Source organism: Leptodactylus fuscus, chromosome 5, assembly GCF_031893055.1.
Source record: "Leptodactylus fuscus isolate aLepFus1 chromosome 5, aLepFus1.hap2, whole genome shotgun sequence".
In the NCBI taxonomy this organism is placed as follows: domain Eukaryota; kingdom Metazoa; phylum Chordata; class Amphibia; order Anura; family Leptodactylidae; genus Leptodactylus; species Leptodactylus fuscus.
Window position 1 is genome coordinate 8078731 of NC_134269.1, and position 23564 is coordinate 8102294.

At 48.2% G+C, this 23564-nt stretch overlaps 1 protein-coding gene across 3 annotated transcripts in view; it reads right to left on the reverse strand.

Moving 5' to 3' along the window:
• LOC142202331 (NACHT, LRR and PYD domains-containing protein 1a-like) overlaps nt 1-5573 on the reverse strand; it is a 58290-nt gene extending 52717 nt beyond the window's left edge. Inside the window, exons 1-2 of one of the 3 annotated variants that reach the window (XM_075272406.1) lie at nt 5494-5573; nt 494-694 (exon numbers count right to left, since the gene is read on the reverse strand). In XM_075272406.1, coding sequence (XP_075128507.1) covers nt 494-626 — 133 coding nt within the window. In that variant the 5' untranslated portion in view covers nt 627-694; nt 5494-5573. Of the gene's footprint in view, nt 1-493; nt 695-1977; nt 1993-4545; nt 4608-5493 lie in introns of those variants that run through there. The other 2 variants (XM_075272407.1, XM_075272408.1) reach the window with 2 other exon arrangements.
• Nucleotides 5574-23564: the final 17991 nt, after the last annotated feature.

Consider the following 23564-nt stretch of genomic DNA (forward strand, 5'->3'; position numbering starts at 1 on the left):
CTTAGAATCAGTAGTGATATCAGATCTAGGATTCCCTACTTGCATGACGCATTTTATTACAGGCACTGTCAGCTTTCCCATTATGTGCCCTGGGGCAAGAGATATCGGTGCCATTACTGAGCTCTTCACTGTCAGAAGGGTGTTCCTGGCAGTCTAGCTGGGCTGTTAGGAATGTCTCCCCTGACAGTTTGTCCATAGCCCTGTACTGTCAGAGGAGGCGTTCCTTACTGCCCAGCCTTAATGTTGAGTAGTGAGGAATGCCCCCCTCCCCTCCTGACAATACTCATCCATAGACTAGTACTGGAGGGGCATAACCTATTTCTCAGTGGGGCTAAGTTGACATGCTGGGCTCTAGTGACCCTAATCTATCTCTTGGAGTGGCTGAGTTGATACGCTGGGCTTTAGTGACAGACGACTTTAAAGTATGTAACATGTAATTATAGGTTTCAGTCTTATACACAATTACATAATATGACAAATAATGAATAATTACTTCTCTGTGATTGGGGTTTCTTCATCAAATTCCAGTTCTTCCTGTCCAGGTCAACAATTATGTCTTCCTGGGGTTGTTTAGGAGTTATGTAACCCCTATACTTCTCAATGTTCTCCCATGGATATTCTTTCATCTTTCCAGCAGTTCTGGATCCCAGAGGTCACAGAGACTAGATCTACATGAGATATCCTTCCAAAGTGTCTGGAGGGAGAGAAAAGACTATTATTATAGGGAGACAGGTACAGAATGGATATTACATATTCTACCCCAATGGAGATTCCATAAATAGTTAAGGCTAGGACTAGAATTCCAATGGCTCACATCTAATAGTGATGGATATGCCATTATATGTTAACCCTGTAACAAAAAAAAAAACAAAGCTGTGCCAATTTTTTTTTTTTTTCTAAATGTCGCCATACTCTGACACCTGTGACTTTTTTTTATACTTGCATGTATGGGAATGCATAAGGCATCTTTTTTTGCAGAACCAGGTTTACCTTTTAGTTATTCCATTTTGGGGAATTTGTATTGCTTTGATCACTTTTTATTCAAATTTTTATCAGAGGCAAAAAAGTGGAAAAAACCCACTATAAAATTTACTGTACAGGAAAAATATTTTTATAGATTTGTAGACCACGCATTTTCATCCGCAGGGATACCTAATGTATAGGTGTTTCACAGTATTTAGTACTTTTATATGTATTCTAGGGAAAGGGGGTGATTTGAACTTTTAATATTTTTAATATATATATATATATATATATATATATATATATATATATATATATATATTGCATTTATTAGACCCCCTAGGGATCTTGAACCCCAGGAGGTCTGATCACTAATGCAATGCATTACAATGCTGATGCATTGCCTAAAGCCATCAACTTTATTGCAGGCTACATAGAGTAGCCTGCAATAGGACATAATGAAAGACAGGCCTGGGAGCCTTCACAAGGCTCCAGGCTGTCACGACAAAGGGATGCCAGCCTTGTAGTAGTTTGCTCCAGGTGATGGAATTCCCTGGGAAACTGTCTGTGTCCACGCACTGCCGGTAAAATGGCGCCTCGGTCACCAATCATGGGCATTAGCGCCGGGTATCGGCTGTATAAAACAGCAGATACCCAGCAGCTATGTCGGCCACCATCTTTAAACACACAAAAAAGGGTTAATGAAGAGTTTGGGGGTTTTTTTAGATAAAAAACAAACTAATTGGAATATTTGGGTGAAACCCAGCTCAGAGCGAATTGGTTCACCGTTCTCTAATTTTCATATAATGTCAGTCCTGTAGTTCAAATAGTAAGCTTACAAAACGAACCAGGTCACCTCATCAGGCACCGGATATAACACAATATCTGAAGTCACATATGTATGCACAAAAGGACAGTAACAAATCTTCCACAGTTATCAGCTACGGATGCCGAAACCATAGTGGCACCAGTAACTATCAAGGAAACTTCCAAGATCTTAAATAGTTTTCCTACCGGCAGAAGTCCAGGACTGGATGGATTTCCGCTGACCTTTTATAAGACTTTCAAGGACATTCTTCTCCCCCAATTTACCATCTGCTGCAGTTCTATCCTACAAGGTGACTCACTTCCGCGACAAGCTTTCGTAGCATCCATAACCATAATCCCGGATGAGGGCAAGGATCTAACAATGTGTGGAAACTATAGGCCAATCTTCCTCTTGAATGTGGACCTGAAAATTTGGGCTAAAATTATCGCTTTCAGGCTTCAACCCTTTCTACCATCCCTCATACACAAGGAGTAGGTGGGCTTTGTTAGAGGAAGATAGGGGAAGGACAATACCAACAAACTACTGCACGCCATAACACACGCACGCAAAACTAACTCACCCTTAATACTTATCAGCATCGACGTGGAAAAAGCGTTCAACGGAGTTGATTGAACTTTTAAGACGGAAACCTTGTCCGCTTTCAAGATTCCTTTTCAATTCATTTCAGCGATACTATCTCGCTACTCTCTTCCAACAGCTAAACTGAAAATTAACGACACCCTCTCATCGAGTTTTATATTAGAAATGGCATGAGGCAAGGTTGCCGCTTATCTCCTTCCTTTTTTATCCCAGTGCTCGAAACTATGCCGCCTTCATCCGACAGTTAAGGGATTCCAATTGAGCCCTTCAAGAATATATTCATCAGCCTTTGCAGACGATGTCCTCTTGCTTATTTCACAACATACTCAAGGTGTACGGCAAATTATCAGGGTATAAGGCAAACCTAGAGAAGTCTGAGATCTTAAATATAACCCTTCCAAAATCGGAGGTTGATAAGTACCGACCTAGTTCTCCGTTCCTATGGTCATCTAGATCAATCAAGTACTCAGGCATGAAATTGACTTCAGACCCGAAAAACTTATTCCAAAAGAACTTTTCTATTTCCCCGACGGAGTTCAGAACCCTGCTTTCCACATATGACTCCTTGCCTTTGTCCTGATTCGTCAGGCACAATCTCTTACAATCCTATATACTCCTCAAAGCTTTCTATAGATTGAGGATGTTACCTATTCATCTACCCAAATCCTTTTTTCTATCGATTCATGGTATCTTTTCAAAGTTTCTCTGGAAAAATAAGCGTCCCAGGCTGGTGGTCTCTCTACTGCTGAAGTGGAAAAGATTAGGAGGAATTGGTTTGACAGATGTTCATACATATTATAAGGCAGTGCAACTTTCTAGATGAGTCGACCTGGTGGGACTTGGCCACAACAAATCATCACACTACTATGCTTCCCTCACCTTCGGCACGATGGATATGAAGTGCCTCTGGCTGTATGGCTCCAAAAGGTGCATGTGAAACCTGGTGAGATCTTAGTCCTTTGATAGCACCTACCCCCTCCGTGATGACACCTCTTTGCCTACTCCCCGATCTAGTCACTACTCCTTCTTCGGCCTACACAGACCTCTGGAACAAGTTTAGTAATTCCATGATATGGGATGCTCTGACGCAGAATGGTTCTGAGCTACACACCCAAGCTCTCACCCTGCTTGAAGAGAACTTGCAACTCTCTTTCCTTCATCGGAGCCACTTAGAACACATTTTTAATTTCTTTATTAAAAATCAAGATTTCTAACCCCCTTTGAAAAAGCCCTTCCAATACGGACTCCCCAAACCTTCAAATTTTCGAGTTTTGAATAAGTACATCCACCCAACTGAGTTCTACAAATCAGCTTTACTTGCCGCATGGGAATCGGAACTTGGAATAACTCTATCCAAGAAGGAGACAGAGGCAGTTCATTTCTCAGCTCATAGCTATTCACAATGTGTAAGGATCCAAGAAAATCATTCTAAATTATTAATGAGATGGTATCGTTATGCATCCTGGCTCTACCGACATGGCCTCTCTAAAGTTTACATTATCACATATTTGGTGGGTTTGTCCTGATATGCAACCCTTTTGGCAGGTTGTGCAAGCCATCATATAGAAAGTCACCAAGAAACCCTGCTCTCTCACACCTGAAATCAGCGCCGCACCTCCCATGAGGCGACCTGAAGCGAGCGTTTCAGGTGGCGCTATGCCAGGGCCCCAGGGAGGGTGGCATTTTTAGTTACCTAAGCCAGTCCAGGACAAGCTGTTCTGGACTGACTTAGCACCGAGCGTTGGTTTGGGGAGGCCGCTGGAGCAGCGCTGCTCCAGCAGCCTCCCCTCACGCTCAGGCAGAGAGCAGGTTCTCTCCGTGCCTGCTCTCTGCCTGAGAATGGTGCTAAGCCCCACCCACTTTGCCACGCCCCCTACGCTCCGCCCCCTCCTCCCGGGGGGGGGGGGACTTTCTGTAGTTCACCCCTGCCTGAAATCGTACTCTTATCCCTGCGGTAGGCTTCCTATACCACCTTGAAATAGCCACCTGTTTGATTTCAGCAGCCAAGCTGCTTATTCCTCAATTCTGGCTTCAGACTGATTCTCCCTTCAAGCGACTCTGGATTGCTAAGGTATCTCACGCTTTGAGGAACTTTCAAGCTGGCAAAACGAAACACACCATAAATGTCTAACACTGTGGCAACCTTGGATTTAATTGAGACATTGACTGCTTACTCTCGCTCGCTCCTCTATGTTAGGATTGTGCAGTAACTGCGGCCATGAGATGGGCGTCACTGTCTGTTGCTCTGCACAATCCAGGGTTGCAGGGGTTAATCTGCCTTGCAGCAGCCGGGTGTGGTCGACTGGTTGAGCTACATGTGTGTCGACCTATGGACGCTCGGATTGGGCAGCTGGGCTATTTGCTGGTGACCGCCCCTTGCCTATAGAAGGGGGCTGGTCTGGATGCCCTGCGCTCTAAAATCAAACTCAAATCGAAATTCTAATCCTAACCTGATATGGTGTGCGTGCGTGCGCGTTGTCCAGCCTGTCAACACTTAGTCAGCAATGCCATTTATAGTTGGGCAGCATGCTGCCTTGTGTGTGAGAGTGTGTCAGTCAGTATTCACACTGACCAGTTGTTAGGCTGTAGCTGCATTGGGGGTTGGGTGGCTGGAAGCACACAGGGTTTGTTGGTCTCTGGCTAGTCCTGGAGTGCTGGCTAGCCAGTTAGTTTATTTGTGCGGCTGCTCTGACTGCACAGGAACGGTAACAGAGCACACCAGATCCTTTTATTTTGCTGGCAGTGACAGTAACTGTTAGACTGTGTTCACACCAGGTTGTTTAGCAGTCAGTAGCCCAGAGGACTCTGTAAAGTTTAGTTTGTTTGTTTTTAATAAACCCTGCTGACCCTAACACTCTACTTCTGATTCTCTCCTGGGTATGCAGCAGTGTCCCAGTCAAGCATTTTCTGGAACTTGACGGTTAAGATAAAAATCCATTTCCATCTTTCGTTATTGAAACAGGAGATCGAACATACATTTCCTGAACGTAAGAATGGTATTTTCAGAAATAGAAAGTGAAAGTCGACAAGGTTACACATATTAGATTCCAGGTTTCTATATCTAATATCGTACAGCCATATATAATGGAAGTAGCAGAAGATACAAAATACTTATACATTACCTGCTTCCTGCCCCAACTCACTGATAATATTTTATGGGAGATGGCCTGACATAAACTGCTTCGTGTTATGTGTGCAGATGGGCTCCTCCTGCTGGGAGGTCTTTGTCTGCTGCCTCCTCTTATTGGGAGAATTCTATCCTCTGCTAAACCTTGATATCTGCCTCTGCCATGTGTCACTTATCCAGTCATAAAATGCACCAATCCCTCCCCTCTGTTACAGGCTCTTGTGAGGTGTCTGAGAACCTTCTCCTCATCCACAAAGTGTGAATATTTCTTATAGTAAAGTTATAAACTTGTGACTATTCTGTATAGTAACTGTGCAATTCTAGAGATGTAAGTAAATTCAGTATTTGCACACTGTATGTCTAACCTGTAACATATCACTGTAACTTTTTATTTGTTTGCTTTATGAATCAATTGTTCACTACTGTTATATCTCTATATGTGACTGTGGTGGAGCAGATATAAAAAGATACAAGTACAGGTATAGGATGCACAAAATGTGCAGTGATGTCACAGGACAGGATAATACACACAGTGATGTCACAGTACAGGATAATACACACAGTGATGTCACAGTACAGGATAATACACACAGTGATGTCACAGTACAGAGAATACACACAGTGATATAACAGTACAGGGATAATACACACAGTGATGTCACAGTACAGAGATATACACACAGTGATGTCACAGTACAGAGATAATACACACAGTGATATAACAGTACAGGGATAATACACACAGTGATGTCACAGTACAGGGATAATACACACAGTGATGTCACAGTACAGGATAATACACACAGTGATGTCACAGTACAGGATAATACACACAGTGATGTCACAGTACAGAGATAATACACACAGTGATGTCACAGTACAGGGATAATACACACAGTGATGTCACAGTACAGAGATATACACACAGTGATGTCACAGTACAGAGATAATACACACAGTGATATAACAGTACAGGGATAATACACACAGTGATGTCACAGTACAGGGATAATACACACAGTGATGTCACAGTACAGGATAATACACACAGTGATGTCACAGTACAGAGATAATACACACAGTGATATAACAGTACAGGGATAATACACACAGTGATGTCACAGTACAGGGATAATACACACAGTGATGTCACAGTACAGGATAATACACACAGTGATGTCACAGTACAGAGATAATACACACAGTGATATAACAGTACAGGGATAATACACACAGTGATGTCACAGTACAGGGATAATACACACAGTGATGTCACGGTACAGGGATAATACACACAGTGATGTCACGGTACAGAGATAATACACACAGTGATGTCACAGTACAGGATAATACACACAGTGATGTCACGGTACAGGGATAATACACACAGTGATGTCACGGTACAGGGATAATACACACAGTGATGTCACGGTACAGAGATAATACACACAGTGATGTCACAGTACAGGATAATACACACAGTGATGTCACGGTACAGGGATAATACACGCAGTGATGTCACAGTACAGAGATAATACACGCAGTGATGTCACAGTACAGGTTAATACACACAGTGATGTCACAGTACAGGATAATACACACAGCGATGTCACAGTACAGGGATAATACACACAGTGATGTCACAGTACAGAGATAATACATGCAGTGATGTCACAGTACAGGGATAATACACAGTGATGTCACAGTACAGAGATAATACACACAGTGATGTCACAATACAGGGATAATACACACAGTGATGTCACAGTACAGGGATAATACATAGAGATGAGCGAATACTAAAATGTTCGAGGTTCGAAATTCGAATCGAACAGCCGCTCACTGTTCGTGTGTTCGAACGGGTTTTGAACCCCATTATAGTCTATGGGGAACATATACTCGTTAAGGGGGAAACCCAAATCCGTGTCTGGAGGGTCACCAAGTCCACTATGACACCCCAGGAAATGATGCCAACACCTCTGGAATGACACTGGGACAGCAGGGGAAGCATGTCTGGGGGCATCTAACACACCAAAGACCCTCTATTACCCCAACATCACAGCCTAACAACTACACACTTTACACACTCAATACCACCTCTCTGACAGTAGGAAAACACCTTGAAACATGTGTATTTGGCACTTGCAGTGAGGAGAGCTTGTCACCAGCAGTGAATTTGGCCCTTGTAGTAAGTTGAGGATGGAACCAACATTTGTTTTGAAAATCAGGGTGGATTGAGCCTCTAACCAGCAGAGTTGGGGCAAATTCATGGTGGAGGGAGCCTCTAAAAACTCCAGTTTGGACCAATTCATGGTGGAGGGAGCCTCTAAACAGCCCAGTTTGGGCAAATTCATGGTGGAGGGAGCCTCTAACCAGCCCAGTTTGGACCAATTCATGGTGGAGGGAGCCTCTAAAAAGCCCAGTTTGGGCAAATTCATGGTGGAGGGAGCCTCTAAACAGCCCAGTTTGGACCAATTCATGGTGGAGGGAGCCTCTAAAACCTCAGTTTGGACCAATTCATGATGGAGGGAGCCTCTAAACAGCCCAGTTTGGGCAAATTCATGGTGGAGGGAGCCTCTAAACAGCCCAGTTTGGGCAAATTCATGGTGGAGGGAGCCTCTAAACAGCCCATTTTGGGCAAATTCATGGTGGAGGGAGCCTCTAAAAACCCCAGTTTGGACCAATTCATGGTGGAGGGAGCCTCTAAAACCTCAGTTTGGACCAATTCATGATGGAGGGAGCCTCTAAACAGCCCAGTTTGGGCAAATTCATGGTGGAGGGAGCCTCTAAAAAACCCAGTTTGGACCAATTCATGGTGGAGGGAGCCTCTAAACACCCCAGTTTGGGCAAATTCATGGTGGAGGGAGCCTCTAAAAAACCCAGTTTGGACCAATTCATGGTGGAGGGAGCCTCTAAAACCTCAGTTTGGACCAATTCATGATGGAGGGAGCCTCTAAACAGCCCAGTTTGGGCAAATTCATGGTGGAGGGAGCCTCTAAACAGCCCAGTTTGGGCAAATTCATGGTGGAGGGAGCCTCTAACCAGCCCAGTTTGGACCAATTCATGGTGGAGGGAGCCTCTAAACACCCCAGTTTGGGCAAATTCATGGTGGAGGGAGCCTCTAAAAAACCCAGTTTGGACCAATTCATGGTGGAGGGAGCCTCTAAACCCTCAGTTTGGACCAATTCATGATGGAGGGAGCCTCTAAACAGCCCAGTTTGGGCAAATTCATGGTGGAGGGAGCCTCTAAACAGCCCAGTTTGGACCAATTCATGGTGGAGGGAGCCTCTAAACAGCCAAGTTTTGGGAAATTCATGGTGGAGGGAGCCTCTAAAAAACTCAGTTTGGACCAATTCATGGTGGAGGGAGCCTCTAAACAGCCCAGTTTGGGCAAATTCATGGTGGAGGGAGCCTCTAAAAACCCCAGTTTGGACCAATTCATGGTGGAGGGAGCCTCTAAAAAACCCAGTTTGGACCAATTCATGGTGGAGGGAGCCTCTAACCAGCCCAGTTTGGACCAATTCATGGTGGAGGGAGCCTCTAAAAAACCCAGTTTGGACCAATTCATGGTGGAGGGAGCCTCTAAACAGCCCAGTTTGGGCAAATTCATGGTGGAGGGAGCCTCTAAAAACCCCATTTTGGACCAATTCATGGTGGAGGGAGCCTCTAAACAGCCCAGTTTGGGCAAATTCATGGTGGAGGGAGCCTCTAAAAAACCCAGTTTGGACCAATTCATGGTGGAGGGAGCCTCTAACCAGCCCAGTTTGGGCAAATTCATGGTGGAGGGAGCCTCTAAAAACCCCATTTTGGACCAATTCATGGTGGAGGGAGCCTCTAAACAGCCCAGTTTGGGCAAATTCATGGTGGAGGGAGCCTCTAAAAAACCCAGTTTGGACCAATTCATGGTGGAGGGAGCCTCTAACCAGCCCAGTTTGGACCAATTCATGGTGGAGGGAGCCTCTAAACAGCCAAGTTTTGGGCAAATTCATGGTGGAGGGAGCCTCTAAAAACCCCAATTTGGACCAATTCATGGTGGAGGGAGCCTCTAAACAGCCCAGTTTGGGCAAATTCATGGTGGAGGGAGCCTCTAAAAAACCCAGTTTGGACCAATTCATGGTGGAGGGAGCCTCTAACCAGCCCAGTTTGGACCAATTCATGGTGGAGGGAGCCTCTAAAAAACCCAGTTTGGACCAATTCATGGTGGAGGGAGCCTCTAAACAGCCCAGTTTGGGCAAATTCATGGTGGAGGGAGCCTCTAAAAACCCCATTTTGGACCAATTCATGGTGGAGGGAGCCTCTAAACAGCCCAGTTTGGGCAAATTCATGGTGGAGGGAGCCTCTAAAAAACCCAGTTTGGACCAATTCATGGTGGAGGGAGCCTCTAACCAGCCCAGTTTGGGCAAATTCATGGTGGAGGGAGCCTCTAAACAGCCAAGTTTTGGGCAAATTCATGGTGGAGGGAGCCTCTAAAAACCCCAATTTGGACCAATTCATGGTGGAGGGAGCCTCTAAACAGCCCAGTTTGGGCAAATTCATGGTGGAGGGAGCCTCTAAAAACCCCAGTTTGGACCAATTCATGGTGGAGGGAGCCTCTAACCAGCAGAGTTGTGGGAAAGCAGGGTGGAGGGAGCCTCTAACCAGCAGAGTTGTGGGAAATCAGGGTGGAGGGAGCCTCTAACCAGCGGAGTTGGTGGAAATCAGGGTGGAGGGAGCCTCTAATCAGCAGAGTTTGTGGAAATCAGGGTGGAGGGAGCCTCTAACCAGCCCAGTTTGGGCAAATTCATGGTGGAGGGAGCCTCTAAAAACCCCAGTTTGGACCAATTCATGGTGGAGGGAGCCTCTAAAACCTCAGTTTGGACCAATTCATGATGGAGGGAGCCTCTAAACAGCCCAGTTTGGGCAAATTCATGGTGGAGGGAGCCTCTAACCAGCCCAGTTTGGACCAATTCATGGTGGAGGGAGCCTCTAAAAAGCCCAGTTTGGGCAAATTCATGGTGGAGGGAGCCTCTAAACAGCCCAGTTTGGACCAATTCATGGTGGAGGGAGCCTCTAAAACCTCAGTTTGGACCAATTCATGATGGAGGGAGCCTCTAAACAGCCCAGTTTGGGCAAATTCATGGTGGAGGGAGCCTCTAAACAGCCCAGTTTGGGCAAATTCATGGTGGAGGGAGCCTCTAAACAGCCCATTTTGGGCAAATTCATGGTGGAGGGAGCCTCTAAAAACCCCAGTTTGGACCAATTCATGGTGGAGGGAGCCTCTAAAACCTCAGTTTGGACCAATTCATGATGGAGGGAGCCTCTAAACAGCCCAGTTTGGGCAAATTCATGGTGGAGGGAGCCTCTAAAAAACCCAGTTTGGACCAATTCATGGTGGAGGGAGCCTCTAAACACCCCAGTTTGGGCAAATTCATGGTGGAGGGAGCCTCTAAAAAACCCAGTTTGGACCAATTCATGGTGGAGGGAGCCTCTAAAACCTCAGTTTGGACCAATTCATGATGGAGGGAGCCTCTAAACAGCCCAGTTTGGGCAAATTCATGGTGGAGGGAGCCTCTAAACAGCCCAGTTTGGGCAAATTCATGGTGGAGGGAGCCTCTAACCAGCCCAGTTTGGACCAATTCATGGTGGAGGGAGCCTCTAAACACCCCAGTTTGGGCAAATTCATGGTGGAGGGAGCCTCTAAAAAACCCAGTTTGGACCAATTCATGGTGGAGGGAGCCTCTAAACCCTCAGTTTGGACCAATTCATGATGGAGGGAGCCTCTAAACAGCCCAGTTTGGGCAAATTCATGGTGGAGGGAGCCTCTAACCAGCCCAGTTTGGACCAATTCATGGTGGAGGGAGCCTCTAAACAGCCAAGTTTTGGGAAATTCATGGTGGAGGGAGCCTCTAAAAAACTCAGTTTGGACCAATTCATGGTGGAGGGAGCCTCTAAACAGCCCAGTTTGGGCAAATTCATGGTGGAGGGAGCCTCTAAAAACCCCAGTTTGGACCAATTCATGGTGGAGGGAGCCTCTAAAAAACCCAGTTTGGACCAATTCATGGTGGAGGGAGCCTCTAACCAGCCCAGTTTGGACCAATTCATGGTGGAGGGAGCCTCTAAAAAACCCAGTTTGGACCAATTCATGGTGGAGGGAGCCTCTAAACAGCCCAGTTTGGGCAAATTCATGGTGGAGGGAGCCTCTAAAAACCCCATTTTGGACCAATTCATGGTGGAGGGAGCCTCTAAACAGCCCAGTTTGGGCAAATTCATGGTGGAGGGAGCCTCTAAAAAACCCAGTTTGGACCAATTCATGGTGGAGGGAGCCTCTAACCAGCCCAGTTTGGGCAAATTCATGGTGGAGGGAGCCTCTAAAAACCCCATTTTGGACCAATTCATGGTGGAGGGAGCCTCTAAACAGCCCAGTTTGGGCAAATTCATGGTGGAGGGAGCCTCTAAAAAACCCAGTTTGGACCAATTCATGGTGGAGGGAGCCTCTAAACAGCCCAGTTTGGGCAAATTCATGGTGGAGGGAGCCTCTAAAAACCCCATTTTGGACCAATTCATGGTGGAGGGAGCCTCTAAACAGCCCAGTTTGGGCAAATTCATGGTGGAGGGAGCCTCTAAAAAACCCAGTTTGGACCAATTCATGGTGGAGGGAGCCTCTAACCAGCCCAGTTTGGGCAAATTCATGGTGGAGGGAGCCTCTAAAAACCCCATTTTGGACCAATTCATGGTGGAGGGAGCCTCTAAACAGCCCAGTTTGGGCAAATTCATGGTGGAGGGAGCCTCTAAAAAACCCAGTTTGGACCAATTCATGGTGGAGGGAGCCTCTAACCAGCCCAGTTTGGACCAATTCATGGTGGAGGGAGCCTCTAAACAGCCAAGTTTTGGGCAAATTCATGGTGGAGGGAGCCTCTAAAAACCCCAATTTGGACCAATTCATGGTGGAGGGAGCCTCTAAACAGCCCAGTTTGGGCAAATTCATGGTGGAGGGAGCCTCTAAAAAACCCAGTTTGGACCAATTCATGGTGGAGGGAGCCTCTAACCAGCCCAGTTTGGACCAATTCATGGTGGAGGGAGCCTCTAAAAAACCCAGTTTGGACCAATTCATGGTGGAGGGAGCCTCTAAACAGCCCAGTTTGGGCAAATTCATGGTGGAGGGAGCCTCTAAAAACCCCATTTTGGACCAATTCATGGTGGAGGGAGCCTCTAAACAGCCCAGTTTGGGCAAATTCATGGTGGAGGGAGCCTCTAAAAAACCCAGTTTGGACCAATTCATGGTGGAGGGAGCCTCTAACCAGCCCAGTTTGGGCAAATTCATGGTGGAGGGAGCCTCTAAACAGCCAAGTTTTGGGCAAATTCATGGTGGAGGGAGCCTCTAAAAACCCCAATTTGGACCAATTCATGGTGGAGGGAGCCTCTAAACAGCCCAGTTTGGGCAAATTCATGGTGGAGGGAGCCTCTAAAAACCCCAGTTTGGACCAATTCATGGTGGAGGGAGCCTCTAACCAGCAGAGTTGTGGGAAAGCAGGGTGGAGGGAGCCTCTAACCAGCAGAGTTGTGGGAAATCAGGGTGGAGGGAGCCTCTAACCAGCGGAGTTGGTGGAAATCAGGGTGGAGGGAGCCTCTAATCAGCAGAGTTTGTGGAAATCAGGGTGGAGGGAGCCTCTAACCAGCCCAGTTTGGGCAAATTCATGGTGGAGGGAGCCTCTAAAAACCCCAGTTTGGACCAATTCATGGTGGAGGGAGCCTCTAAAACCTCAGTTTGGACCAATTCATGATGGAGGGAGCCTCTAAACAGCCCAGTTTGGGCAAATTCATGGTGGAGGGAGCCTCTAACCAGCCCAGTTTGGACCAATTCATGGTGGAGGGAGCCTCTAAAAAGCCCAGTTTGGGCAAATTCATGGTGGAGGGAGCCTCTAAACAGCCCAGTTTGGACCAATTCATGGTGGAGGGAGCCTCTAAAACCTCAGTTTGGACCAATTCATGATGGAGGGAGCCTCTAAACAGCCCAGTTTGGGCAAATTCATGGTGGAGGGAGCCTCTAAACAGCCCAGTTTGGGCAAATTCATGGTGGAGGGAGCCTCTAAACAGCCCATTTTGGGCAAATTCATGGTGGAGGGAGCCTCTAAAAACCCCAGTTTGGACCAATTCATGGTGGAGGGAGCCTCTAAAACCTCAGTTTGGACCAATTCATGATGGAGGGAGCCTCTAAACAGCCCAGTTTGGGCAAATTCATGGTGGAGGGAGCCTCTAAAAAACCCAGTTTGGACCAATTCATGGTGGAGGGAGCCTCTAAACACCCCAGTTTGGGCAAATTCATGGTGGAGGGAGCCTCTAAAAAACCCAGTTTGGACCAATTCATGGTGGAGGGAGCCTCTAAAACCTCAGTTTGGACCAATTCATGATGGAGGGAGCCTCTAAACAGCCCAGTTTGGGCAAATTCATGGTGGAGGGAGCCTCTAAACAGCCCAGTTTGGGCAAATTCATGGTGGAGGGAGCCTCTAACCAGCCCAGTTTGGACCAATTCATGGTGGAGGGAGCCTCTAAACACCCCAGTTTGGGCAAATTCATGGTGGAGGGAGCCTCTAAAAAACCCAGTTTGGACCAATTCATGGTGGAGGGAGCCTCTAAACCCTCAGTTTGGACCAATTCATGATGGAGGGAGCCTCTAAACAGCCCAGTTTGGGCAAATTCATGGTGGAGGGAGCCTCTAACCAGCCCAGTTTGGACCAATTCATGGTGGAGGGAGCCTCTAAACAGCCAAGTTTTGGGAAATTCATGGTGGAGGGAGCCTCTAAAAAACTCAGTTTGGACCAATTCATGGTGGAGGGAGCCTCTAAACAGCCCAGTTTGGGCAAATTCATGGTGGAGGGAGCCTCTAAAAACCCCAGTTTGGACCAATTCATGGTGGAGGGAGCCTCTAAAAAACCCAGTTTGGACCAATTCATGGTGGAGGGAGCCTCTAACCAGCCCAGTTTGGACCAATTCATGGTGGAGGGAGCCTCTAAAAAACCCAGTTTGGACCAATTCATGGTGGAGGGAGCCTCTAAACAGCCCAGTTTGGGCAAATTCATGGTGGAGGGAGCCTCTAAAAACCCCATTTTGGACCAATTCATGGTGGAGGGAGCCTCTAAACAGCCCAGTTTGGGCAAATTCATGGTGGAGGGAGCCTCTAAAAAACCCAGTTTGGACCAATTCATGGTGGAGGGAGCCTCTAACCAGCCCAGTTTGGGCAAATTCATGGTGGAGGGAGCCTCTAAAAACCCCATTTTGGACCAATTCATGGTGGAGGGAGCCTCTAAACAGCCCAGTTTGGGCAAATTCATGGTGGAGGGAGCCTCTAAAAAACCCAGTTTGGACCAATTCATGGTGGAGGGAGCCTCTAACCAGCCCAGTTTGGACCAATTCATGGTGGAGGGAGCCTCTAAACAGCCAAGTTTTGGGCAAATTCATGGTGGAGGGAGCCTCTAAAAACCCCAATTTGGACCAATTCATGGTGGAGGGAGCCTCTAAACAGCCCAGTTTGGGCAAATTCATGGTGGAGGGAGCCTCTAAAAAACCCAGTTTGGACCAATTCATGGTGGAGGGAGCCTCTAACCAGCCCAGTTTGGACCAATTCATGGTGGAGGGAGCCTCTAAAAAACCCAGTTTGGACCAATTCATGGTGGAGGGAGCCTCTAAACAGCCCAGTTTGGGCAAATTCATGGTGGAGGGAGCCTCTAAAAACCCCATTTTGGACCAATTCATGGTGGAGGGAGCCTCTAAACAGCCCAGTTTGGGCAAATTCATGGTGGAGGGAGCCTCTAAAAAACCCAGTTTGGACCAATTCATGGTGGAGGGAGCCTCTAACCAGCCCAGTTTGGGCAAATTCATGGTGGAGGGAGCCTCTAAACAGCCAAGTTTTGGGCAAATTCATGGTGGAGGGAGCCTCTAAAAACCCCAATTTGGACCAATTCATGGTGGAGGGAGCCTCTAAACAGCCCAGTTTGGGCAAATTCATGGTGGAGGGAGCCTCTAAAAACCCCAGTTTGGACCAATTCATGGTGGAGGGAGCCTCTAACCAGCAGAGTTGTGGGAAAGCAGGGTGGAGGGAGCCTCTAACCAGCAGAGTTGTGGGAAATCAGGGTGGAGGGAGCCTCTAACCAGCGGAGTTGGTGGAAATCAGGGTGGAGGGAGCCTCTAATCAGCAGAGTTTGTGGAAATCAGGGTGGAGGGAGCCTCTAACCAGCCCAGTTTGGGCAAATTCATGGTGGAGGGAGCCTCTAAAAACCCCAGTTTGGACCAATTCATGGTGGAGGGAGCCTCTAAAACCTCAGTTTGGACCAATTCATGATGGAGGGAGCCTCTAAACAGCCCAGTTTGGGCAAATTCATGGTGGAGGGAGCCTCTAACCAGCCCAGTTTGGACCAATTCATGGTGGAGGGAGCCTCTAAAAAGCCCAGTTTGGGCAAATTCATGGTGGAGGGAGCCTCTAAACAGCCCAGTTTGGACCAATTCATGGTGGAGGGAGCCTCTAAAACCTCAGTTTGGACCAATTCATGATGGAGGGAGCCTCTAAACAGCCCAGTTTGGGCAAATTCATGGTGGAGGGAGCCTCTAAACAGCCCAGTTTGGGCAAATTCATGGTGGAGGGAGCCTCTAAACAGCCCATTTTGGGCAAATTCATGGTGGAGGGAGCCTCTAAAAACCCCAGTTTGGACCAATTCATGGTGGAGGGAGCCTCTAAAACCTCAGTTTGGACCAATTCATGATGGAGGGAGCCTCTAAACAGCCCAGTTTGGGCAAATTCATGGTGGAGGGAGCCTCTAAAAAACCCAGTTTGGACCAATTCATGGTGGAGGGAGCCTCTAAACACCCCAGTTTGGGCAAATTCATGGTGGAGGGAGCCTCTAAAAAACCCAGTTTGGACCAATTCATGGTGGAGGGAGCCTCTAAAACCTCAGTTTGGACCAATTCATGATGGAGGGAGCCTCTAAACAGCCCAGTTTGGGCAAATTCATGGTGGAGGGAGCCTCTAAACAGCCCAGTTTGGGCAAATTCATGGTGGAGGGAGCCTCTAACCAGCCCAGTTTGGACCAATTCATGGTGGAGGGAGCCTCTAAACACCCCAGTTTGGGCAAATTCATGGTGGAGGGAGCCTCTAAAAAACCCAGTTTGGACCAATTCATGGTGGAGGGAGCCTCTAAAACCTCAGTTTGGACCAATTCATGATGGAGGGAGCCTCTAAACAGCCCAGTTTGGGCAAATTCATGGTGGAGGGAGCCTCTAACCAGCCCAGTTTGGACCAATTCATGGTGGAGGGAGCCTCTAAACAGCCAAGTTTTGGGAAATTCATGGTGGAGGGAGCCTCTAAAAAACTCAGTTTGGACCAATTCATGGTGGAGGGAGCCTCTAAACAGCCCAGTTTGGGCAAATTCATGGTGGAGGGAGCCTCTAAAAACCCCAGTTTGGACCAATTCATGGTGGAGGGAGCCTCTAAAAAACCCAGTTTGGACCAATTCATGGTGGAGGGAGCCTCTAACCAGCCCAGTTTGGACCAATTCATGGTGGAGGGAGCCTCTAAAAAACCCAGTTTGGACCAATCCATGGTGGAGGGAGCCTCTAAACAGCCCAGTTTGGGCAAATTCATGGTGGAGGGAGCCTCTAAAAACCCCATTTTGGACCAATTCATGGTGGAGGGAGCCTCTAAACAGCCCAGTTTGGGCAAATTCATGGTGGAGGGAGCCTCTAAAAAACCCAGTTTGGACCAATTCATGGTGGAGGGAGCCTCTAAACAGCCAAGTTTTGGGCAAATTCATGGTGGAGGGAGCCTCTAAAAACCCCAGTTTGGACCAATTCATGGTGGAGGGAGCCTCTAACCAGCAGAGTTGTGGGAAAGCAGGGTGGAGGGAGCCTCTAACCAGCAGAGTTGTGGGAAATCAGGGTGGAGGGAGCCTCTAACCAGCGGAGTTGGTGGAAATCAGGGTGGAGGGAGCCTCTAATCAGCAGAGTTTGTGGAAATCAGGGTGGAGGGAGCCTCTAACCAGCCCAGTTTGGGCAAATTCATGGTGGAGGGAGCCTCTAACCAGCAGAGTTGTGGGAAAGCAGGGTGGAGAGAGCCTCTAACCAGCAGAGTTGGTGGAAATCAGGGTGGAGGGAGCCTCTAACCAGCAGAGTTGTGGGAAATCAGGGTGGAGGGAGCCTCTAACCAGAAGAGTTGGGGGAAATCAGGGTGGAGGGAGCCTAGTATTAGCAGAATTGTGCAACGCTTATGGTGGATGAGTATGAGGATGCGGAGGAATTGGAGAGGTTGAGTACAGACATGGAGTTTCATGTTAGGGTGCTTTACACAGGTGGGCACAAAAATGAAGGCTCTATCCAGTGGTGGTTCATTTTTTCAAAGTGAGCCGGTCGGCACTCTCAGCTGACAGACGGGTGCGCTTGTCAGTGATGATGCCACCGGCTGCACTGAACACCCTCTCAGATAGGACGCTGGCGGCAGGACAGGACAGCACCTCCAAGGCATATAGGGCAAGTTCAAGCCACAGGTCCAACTTCGACACCCAATACGTGTAGGGCGCAGAGGGGTCGGAGAGGACAGGGCTGTGGTCAGAAAGGTATTCCCGCAACATGCGCCTATACTTCTCACGCCTGGTGACACTAGGACCCTCCGTGGCGGCACTTTGGCGAGGGGGTGCCATCAAGGTGTCCCAGACCTTAGACAGTGTGCCCCTCGTTTGTGTGGACCGGTGAGAACTTGGTCGCCTACTGGAGGAACTGCCCTCCCTGCCGCCAACGTCACATGCTGGAAACATCTCCATCATATTCTGCACCAATTGCCTGTGGCAAGCATTGATGCGATTGGCCCTCCCCTCTACCGGAATAAAAGACGAGATGTTGTTTTTATACCGGGGGTCAAGGATAGCAAAGATCCAGTACTGGTTGTCCTCCATGATTTTGACAATACGCTTGTCGGTTGTAAAGCACCCCAACATGAACTCAGCCATGTCTGCCACAGTGTTAGTTGGCATGACTCCTCTGGCCCCACTGGAAAGTTCAATCTCCATTTCCTCCTCATCCTCCATGTCTACCCATCCGCGCTGCAACAATGGGACGATTTGAAGTTGCCCGGAAGCCTACTGTATCACCATCACATCATCGGACAACTCTTCTTCCTCCTCCTCCTCCTCCTCCATTAAACGTGATGAAGCGGACAGATGTGTGGACCTACTCTCCAGCTGTGACGGATCGGATGCTATCCCTGACTCCTCTGTGTGATCTGAGTTATCCCTGATGTCAATCAGGGATTCTCTCAGCACACACAAGAGCGGGATTGTAAGGCTCACCATCGCATCCTCAGAGCTCACCCTCCTTGTGGACTCTTTAAAGACCCGTAGGATGTCACAAAGGTCTCTCATCCATGGCCACTCATGGATGTGAAACTGAGGTAGCTGACTTTGTGGCACCCTAGGGTTTTGTAGCTGGTATTCCATCAAAGGTCTCTGCTGCTCAACCACTCTATTCAACATCTGAAACGTTGAGTTCCTGCGTGTGGGGACGTCGTACAAAAGCCGGTGTTGTGGCACATGCAGGCGTTGCTGGAGAGATTTTAAGCTAGCAGCGGCTACTGTCGACTTGCGAAAGTGGGCGCACATGTGCCGCACTTTCACCAGTAGCTCTGGAACATTGGGGTAGCTCTTTAGGAAACGTTGCACCACTAGGTTGAAGACGTGGGCCAGGCATGGAACATGTTGGAGTCCGGCAAGCTCCAGAGCTGCTACCAGGTTCCGGCCGTTATCACAAACGACCATGCCTGGGCCCAGGTGCAGCGGCTCAAACCAGATTGCCGTCTCATCGAGGATGGCATCCCTCACCTCGGAGGCAGTGTGCTGTCTGTCCCCCAAGCTGATCAGCTTCAGCACAGCCTGCTGACGTCTACCAACGCCAGTGCTGCAACGTTTCCAACTCGTAGCTGGGGTCAATCTAACAGCGGAGGAGGAGGCGGTGGCGGAGGAGGAGGCGGTGGCGGAGGAGGAGGCGGTAGAGGAGGAGGAGGGGGGTGTTCTTCTCGTGTCCCTGCCAGGAATGTTAGGCGGGGAGACGAGGTACACCGGGCCAGTTTGGGAAGCAGTCCCAGCCTCAACTACATTCACCCAGTGTGCAGTCAGTGAAATGTAGCGTCCCTGTCCGCATGCACTTGTCCACGCATCGGTGGTCAAGTGGACCTTTGTGCAAAGCGCGGAACTAAGGGCCCGCCTGATGTTGAGTGACACGTGCTGGTGCAAGGCGGGGAAGGCACACCGGGAGAAGTAGTGACGGCTAGGGACGGCATAGCGAGGTGCCGCAGTTGCCATCAGGTCCAGGAAGGCGGGAGTTTCAACAAGCCGGAACGCCAACATCTCCTGGGCCAGCAGTTTAGCGATGTTGGCGTTCAAGGCTTGCGCGTGTGGGTGGTTAGCAGTGTATTTCTGCCGCCGCTCCAATGTCTGAGAGATGGTGGGTTGTTGTAAAGAAGCGCCTGATGGTGCCTTTGATGGTGCAGGAGAAGGAGATAAGACAGGAACAGGGGAGGATGAGGAAGAAGTCAACAAAGTGGCGGAGGCAGATGAAGTGGTGTCCTGGCTCGTCCTCTGGAGTGCATCGCCAGCACAGTCAGCAGTGTCAGTGGCAGAGGCAGAGGCAGTGGCAGTGGTGTGAACGGCAGGCGGCCTTTGTCCTGCCGTTGCTGCCTGCCACTGATTCCAGTGCTTGGATTCCAAATGACGGCGCATTGAAGTGGTGGACAGGTTGCTCTTCTCAGAGCCCCTAATCAATTTCGAGAGGCAAATTGTGCAGACAACACTATATCTGTCCTCGGAGCATTCCTTGAAAAAACTCCACACCTTCGAGAAACGTGCCCTCGAGGTGGGAGTTTTTCGGGGCTGGGTACATCTTGGGAGATTCCGGGTGTGGCCTGGCTTCGCCTAAGCTGCTGACCTCTGCCTCTGCCTCTAGCTACCCTTTTTGGTGCTGCACCTGCCTCAACATCCACACTACTTTCCCCGCTTGACATCCCCCCTGTCCAGGTCGGGTCAGTGTCCTCATCATCCACCACTTCCTCTTCCAACTCTTGTCTCATCTCCTCCCGCACAATGCGCCGGTCAACTGGATGCCCTGACGGCAACTGCGTCACATCATCGTCGATGAGGGTGGGTTGCTGGTCATCCACCACCAAATCGAACGGAGATGGAGGAGACTCTAGTGTTTGAGCATCTGGACACAGATGCTCCTCTGTTAGGTTCGTGGAATCATGACGTGGAGGGACAGGTTGAGGGACAATGAAAGGAGCGGAGAACAGCTCTGGGGAGCAGGGACAGTTGGGGTTATTGTTCTGTGAAGCTTGGGAATTTTGGGAGGAAGGAGGACAAGACTGTTGGGTAATAGGAGGAGAGGAGGCAGAGTCTGACTGGCTGCTGGACAATGTGCTGTAAGCGTTCTCTGACAGCCATTGCAAGACCTGTTCCTGGTTCTCGGGCCTACTAAGGTTTGTACCCTGCAGTTTAGTTAATGTGGCAAGCAACCCTGGCACTGTGGAGTGGCGCAATGCTTGCTGCCCCACAGGAGTAGGCACGGGACGCCCTGTGGCTTCACTGCTACCTTGCTCCCCAGAAAAATTCCCCCGACCTCGCCCACGGCCTCGTCCACGTCCCTTTCCGGGAGCCTTGCGCATTTTGAATTCCCAGTTAGAAACTGGCACTATATACCAGTAGCAAAAATTGTGGGTGCACGTAACCCCAATATATTCTTTGAATTCCCAGTCAGACAATGGCACTATATACCAGTAGCAAAAATAGTGGGTGTATATAGCCCCAATTCTATTGCTAGGGGACTTGCAGTGTATTTCTGGGGTGAAGGTGGGGGGGCACACCGTTGGAACGGGTATCGGGGGTATATATCGGGTATACGGGAATACACTGACAGTGTATTCCATTCAGGATCCTGGGAAAGCTGGGTTGCGGCGATTGAGCCCGTCAGTGCCACGTTACACTGACAAGCTTCTCCCTGGAATTTAGCTCTTATAAGAGCTGTTGGTTGTCTTCTCCTTCCTATCCTAGCCTGTCCCTGCCTACCCAGAATCTAAGCCCTAGCTAGCTGGACGGAAACCTCTGTCCCCGGTGAATTGCAAGCTCAGAATGAAGCGAAGCTGGGCGTCGCTGTTCTTTTAAATTAGAGGTCACATGTTTTCGGCAGCCAATGGGTTTTGCCTACTTTTTTCAATGTCACCGGTGTCGTAGTTCCTGTCCCACCTACCCTGCGCTGTTATTGGAGCAAAAAAGGCGCCAGGGAAGGTGGGAGGGGAATCGAGTAATGGCGCACTTTACCACGCGGTGTTCGATTCGATTCGAACATGCCGAACAGTCTAATATCCGATCGAACATGAGTTCCATAGAACACTGTTCGCTCATCTCTAATAATACACACAGTGATGTCACAGTACAGGATAATACACACAGTGATGTCACAGTACAGGGATAATACACACAGTGATGTCACAGTACAGGGATAATACACACAGTGATGTCACAGTACAGGATAATACACACAGTGATGTCACAGTACAGGGATAATACACACAGTGATGTCACAGTACAGGATAATACACACAGTGATGTCACAGTACAGGTTAATACACACAGTGATGTCACAGTACAGGGATCATACACACAGTGATGTCACGGTACAGGATAATACACACAGTGATGTCACGGTACAGGATAATACACACAGTGATGTCACAGTACAGGATAATACACACAGTGATGTCACAGTACAGGGATAATACACACAGTGATGTCACAGTACAGAGATAATACACACAGTGATGTCACAGTACAGGATAATACACACAGTGATGTCACAGTACAGAGATAATACACACAGTGATATCACAGTACAGGGATAATACACACAGTGATGTCACAGTACAGGATAATACACACAGTGATGTCACAGTACAGGTTAATACACACAGTGATGTCACAGTACAGGGATAATACACACAGTGATGTCACAGTACAGGGATAATACACACAGTGATGTCACAGTACAGGGATAATACACACAGTGATGTCACAGTACAGGATAATACACACAGTGATGTCACAGTACAGGGATAATACACACAGTGATGTCACAGTACAGGGATAATACACACAGTGATGTCACAGTACAGGGATAATACACACAGTGATGTCACAGTACAGGGATAATACACACAGTGATGTCACAGTACAGGGATAATACACACAGTGATGTCACAGTACAGGGATAATACACACAGTGATGTCACAGTACAGGATAATACACACAGTGATGTCACAGTACAGGTTAATACACACAGTGATGTCACAGTACAGGGATAATACACACAGTGATGTCACGGTACAGGATAATACACACAGTGATGTCACGGTACAGGATAATACACACAGTGATGTCACAGTACAGGATAATACACACAGTGATGTCACAGTACAGGGATAATACACACAGTGATGTCACAGTACAGAGATAATACACACAGTGATGTCACAGTACAGGATAATACACACAGTGATGTCACAGTACAGAGATAATACACACAGTGATGTCACAGTACAGGGATAATACACAGAGTGATATCACAGTACAGGATAATACACACAGTGATGTCACAGTACAGGTTAATACACACAGTGATGTCACAGTACAGGGATAATACACACAGTGATGTCACGGTACAGGATAATACACACAGTGATGTCACGGTACAGGATAATACACACAGTGATGTCACAGTACAGGATAATACACACAGTGATGTCACAGTACAGGGATAATACACACAGTGATGTCACGGTACAGGATAATACACACAGTGATGTCACGGTACAGGGATAATACACACAGTGATGTCAAGGTACAGGATAATACACACAGTGATGTCACGGTACAGGGATAATACACACAGTGATGTCACAGTACAGAGATAATACACACAGTGATGTCACAGTACAGAGATAATACAAACAGTGATGTAACAGTACAGGGATAATACACACAGTGATGTCACAGTACAGGTTAATA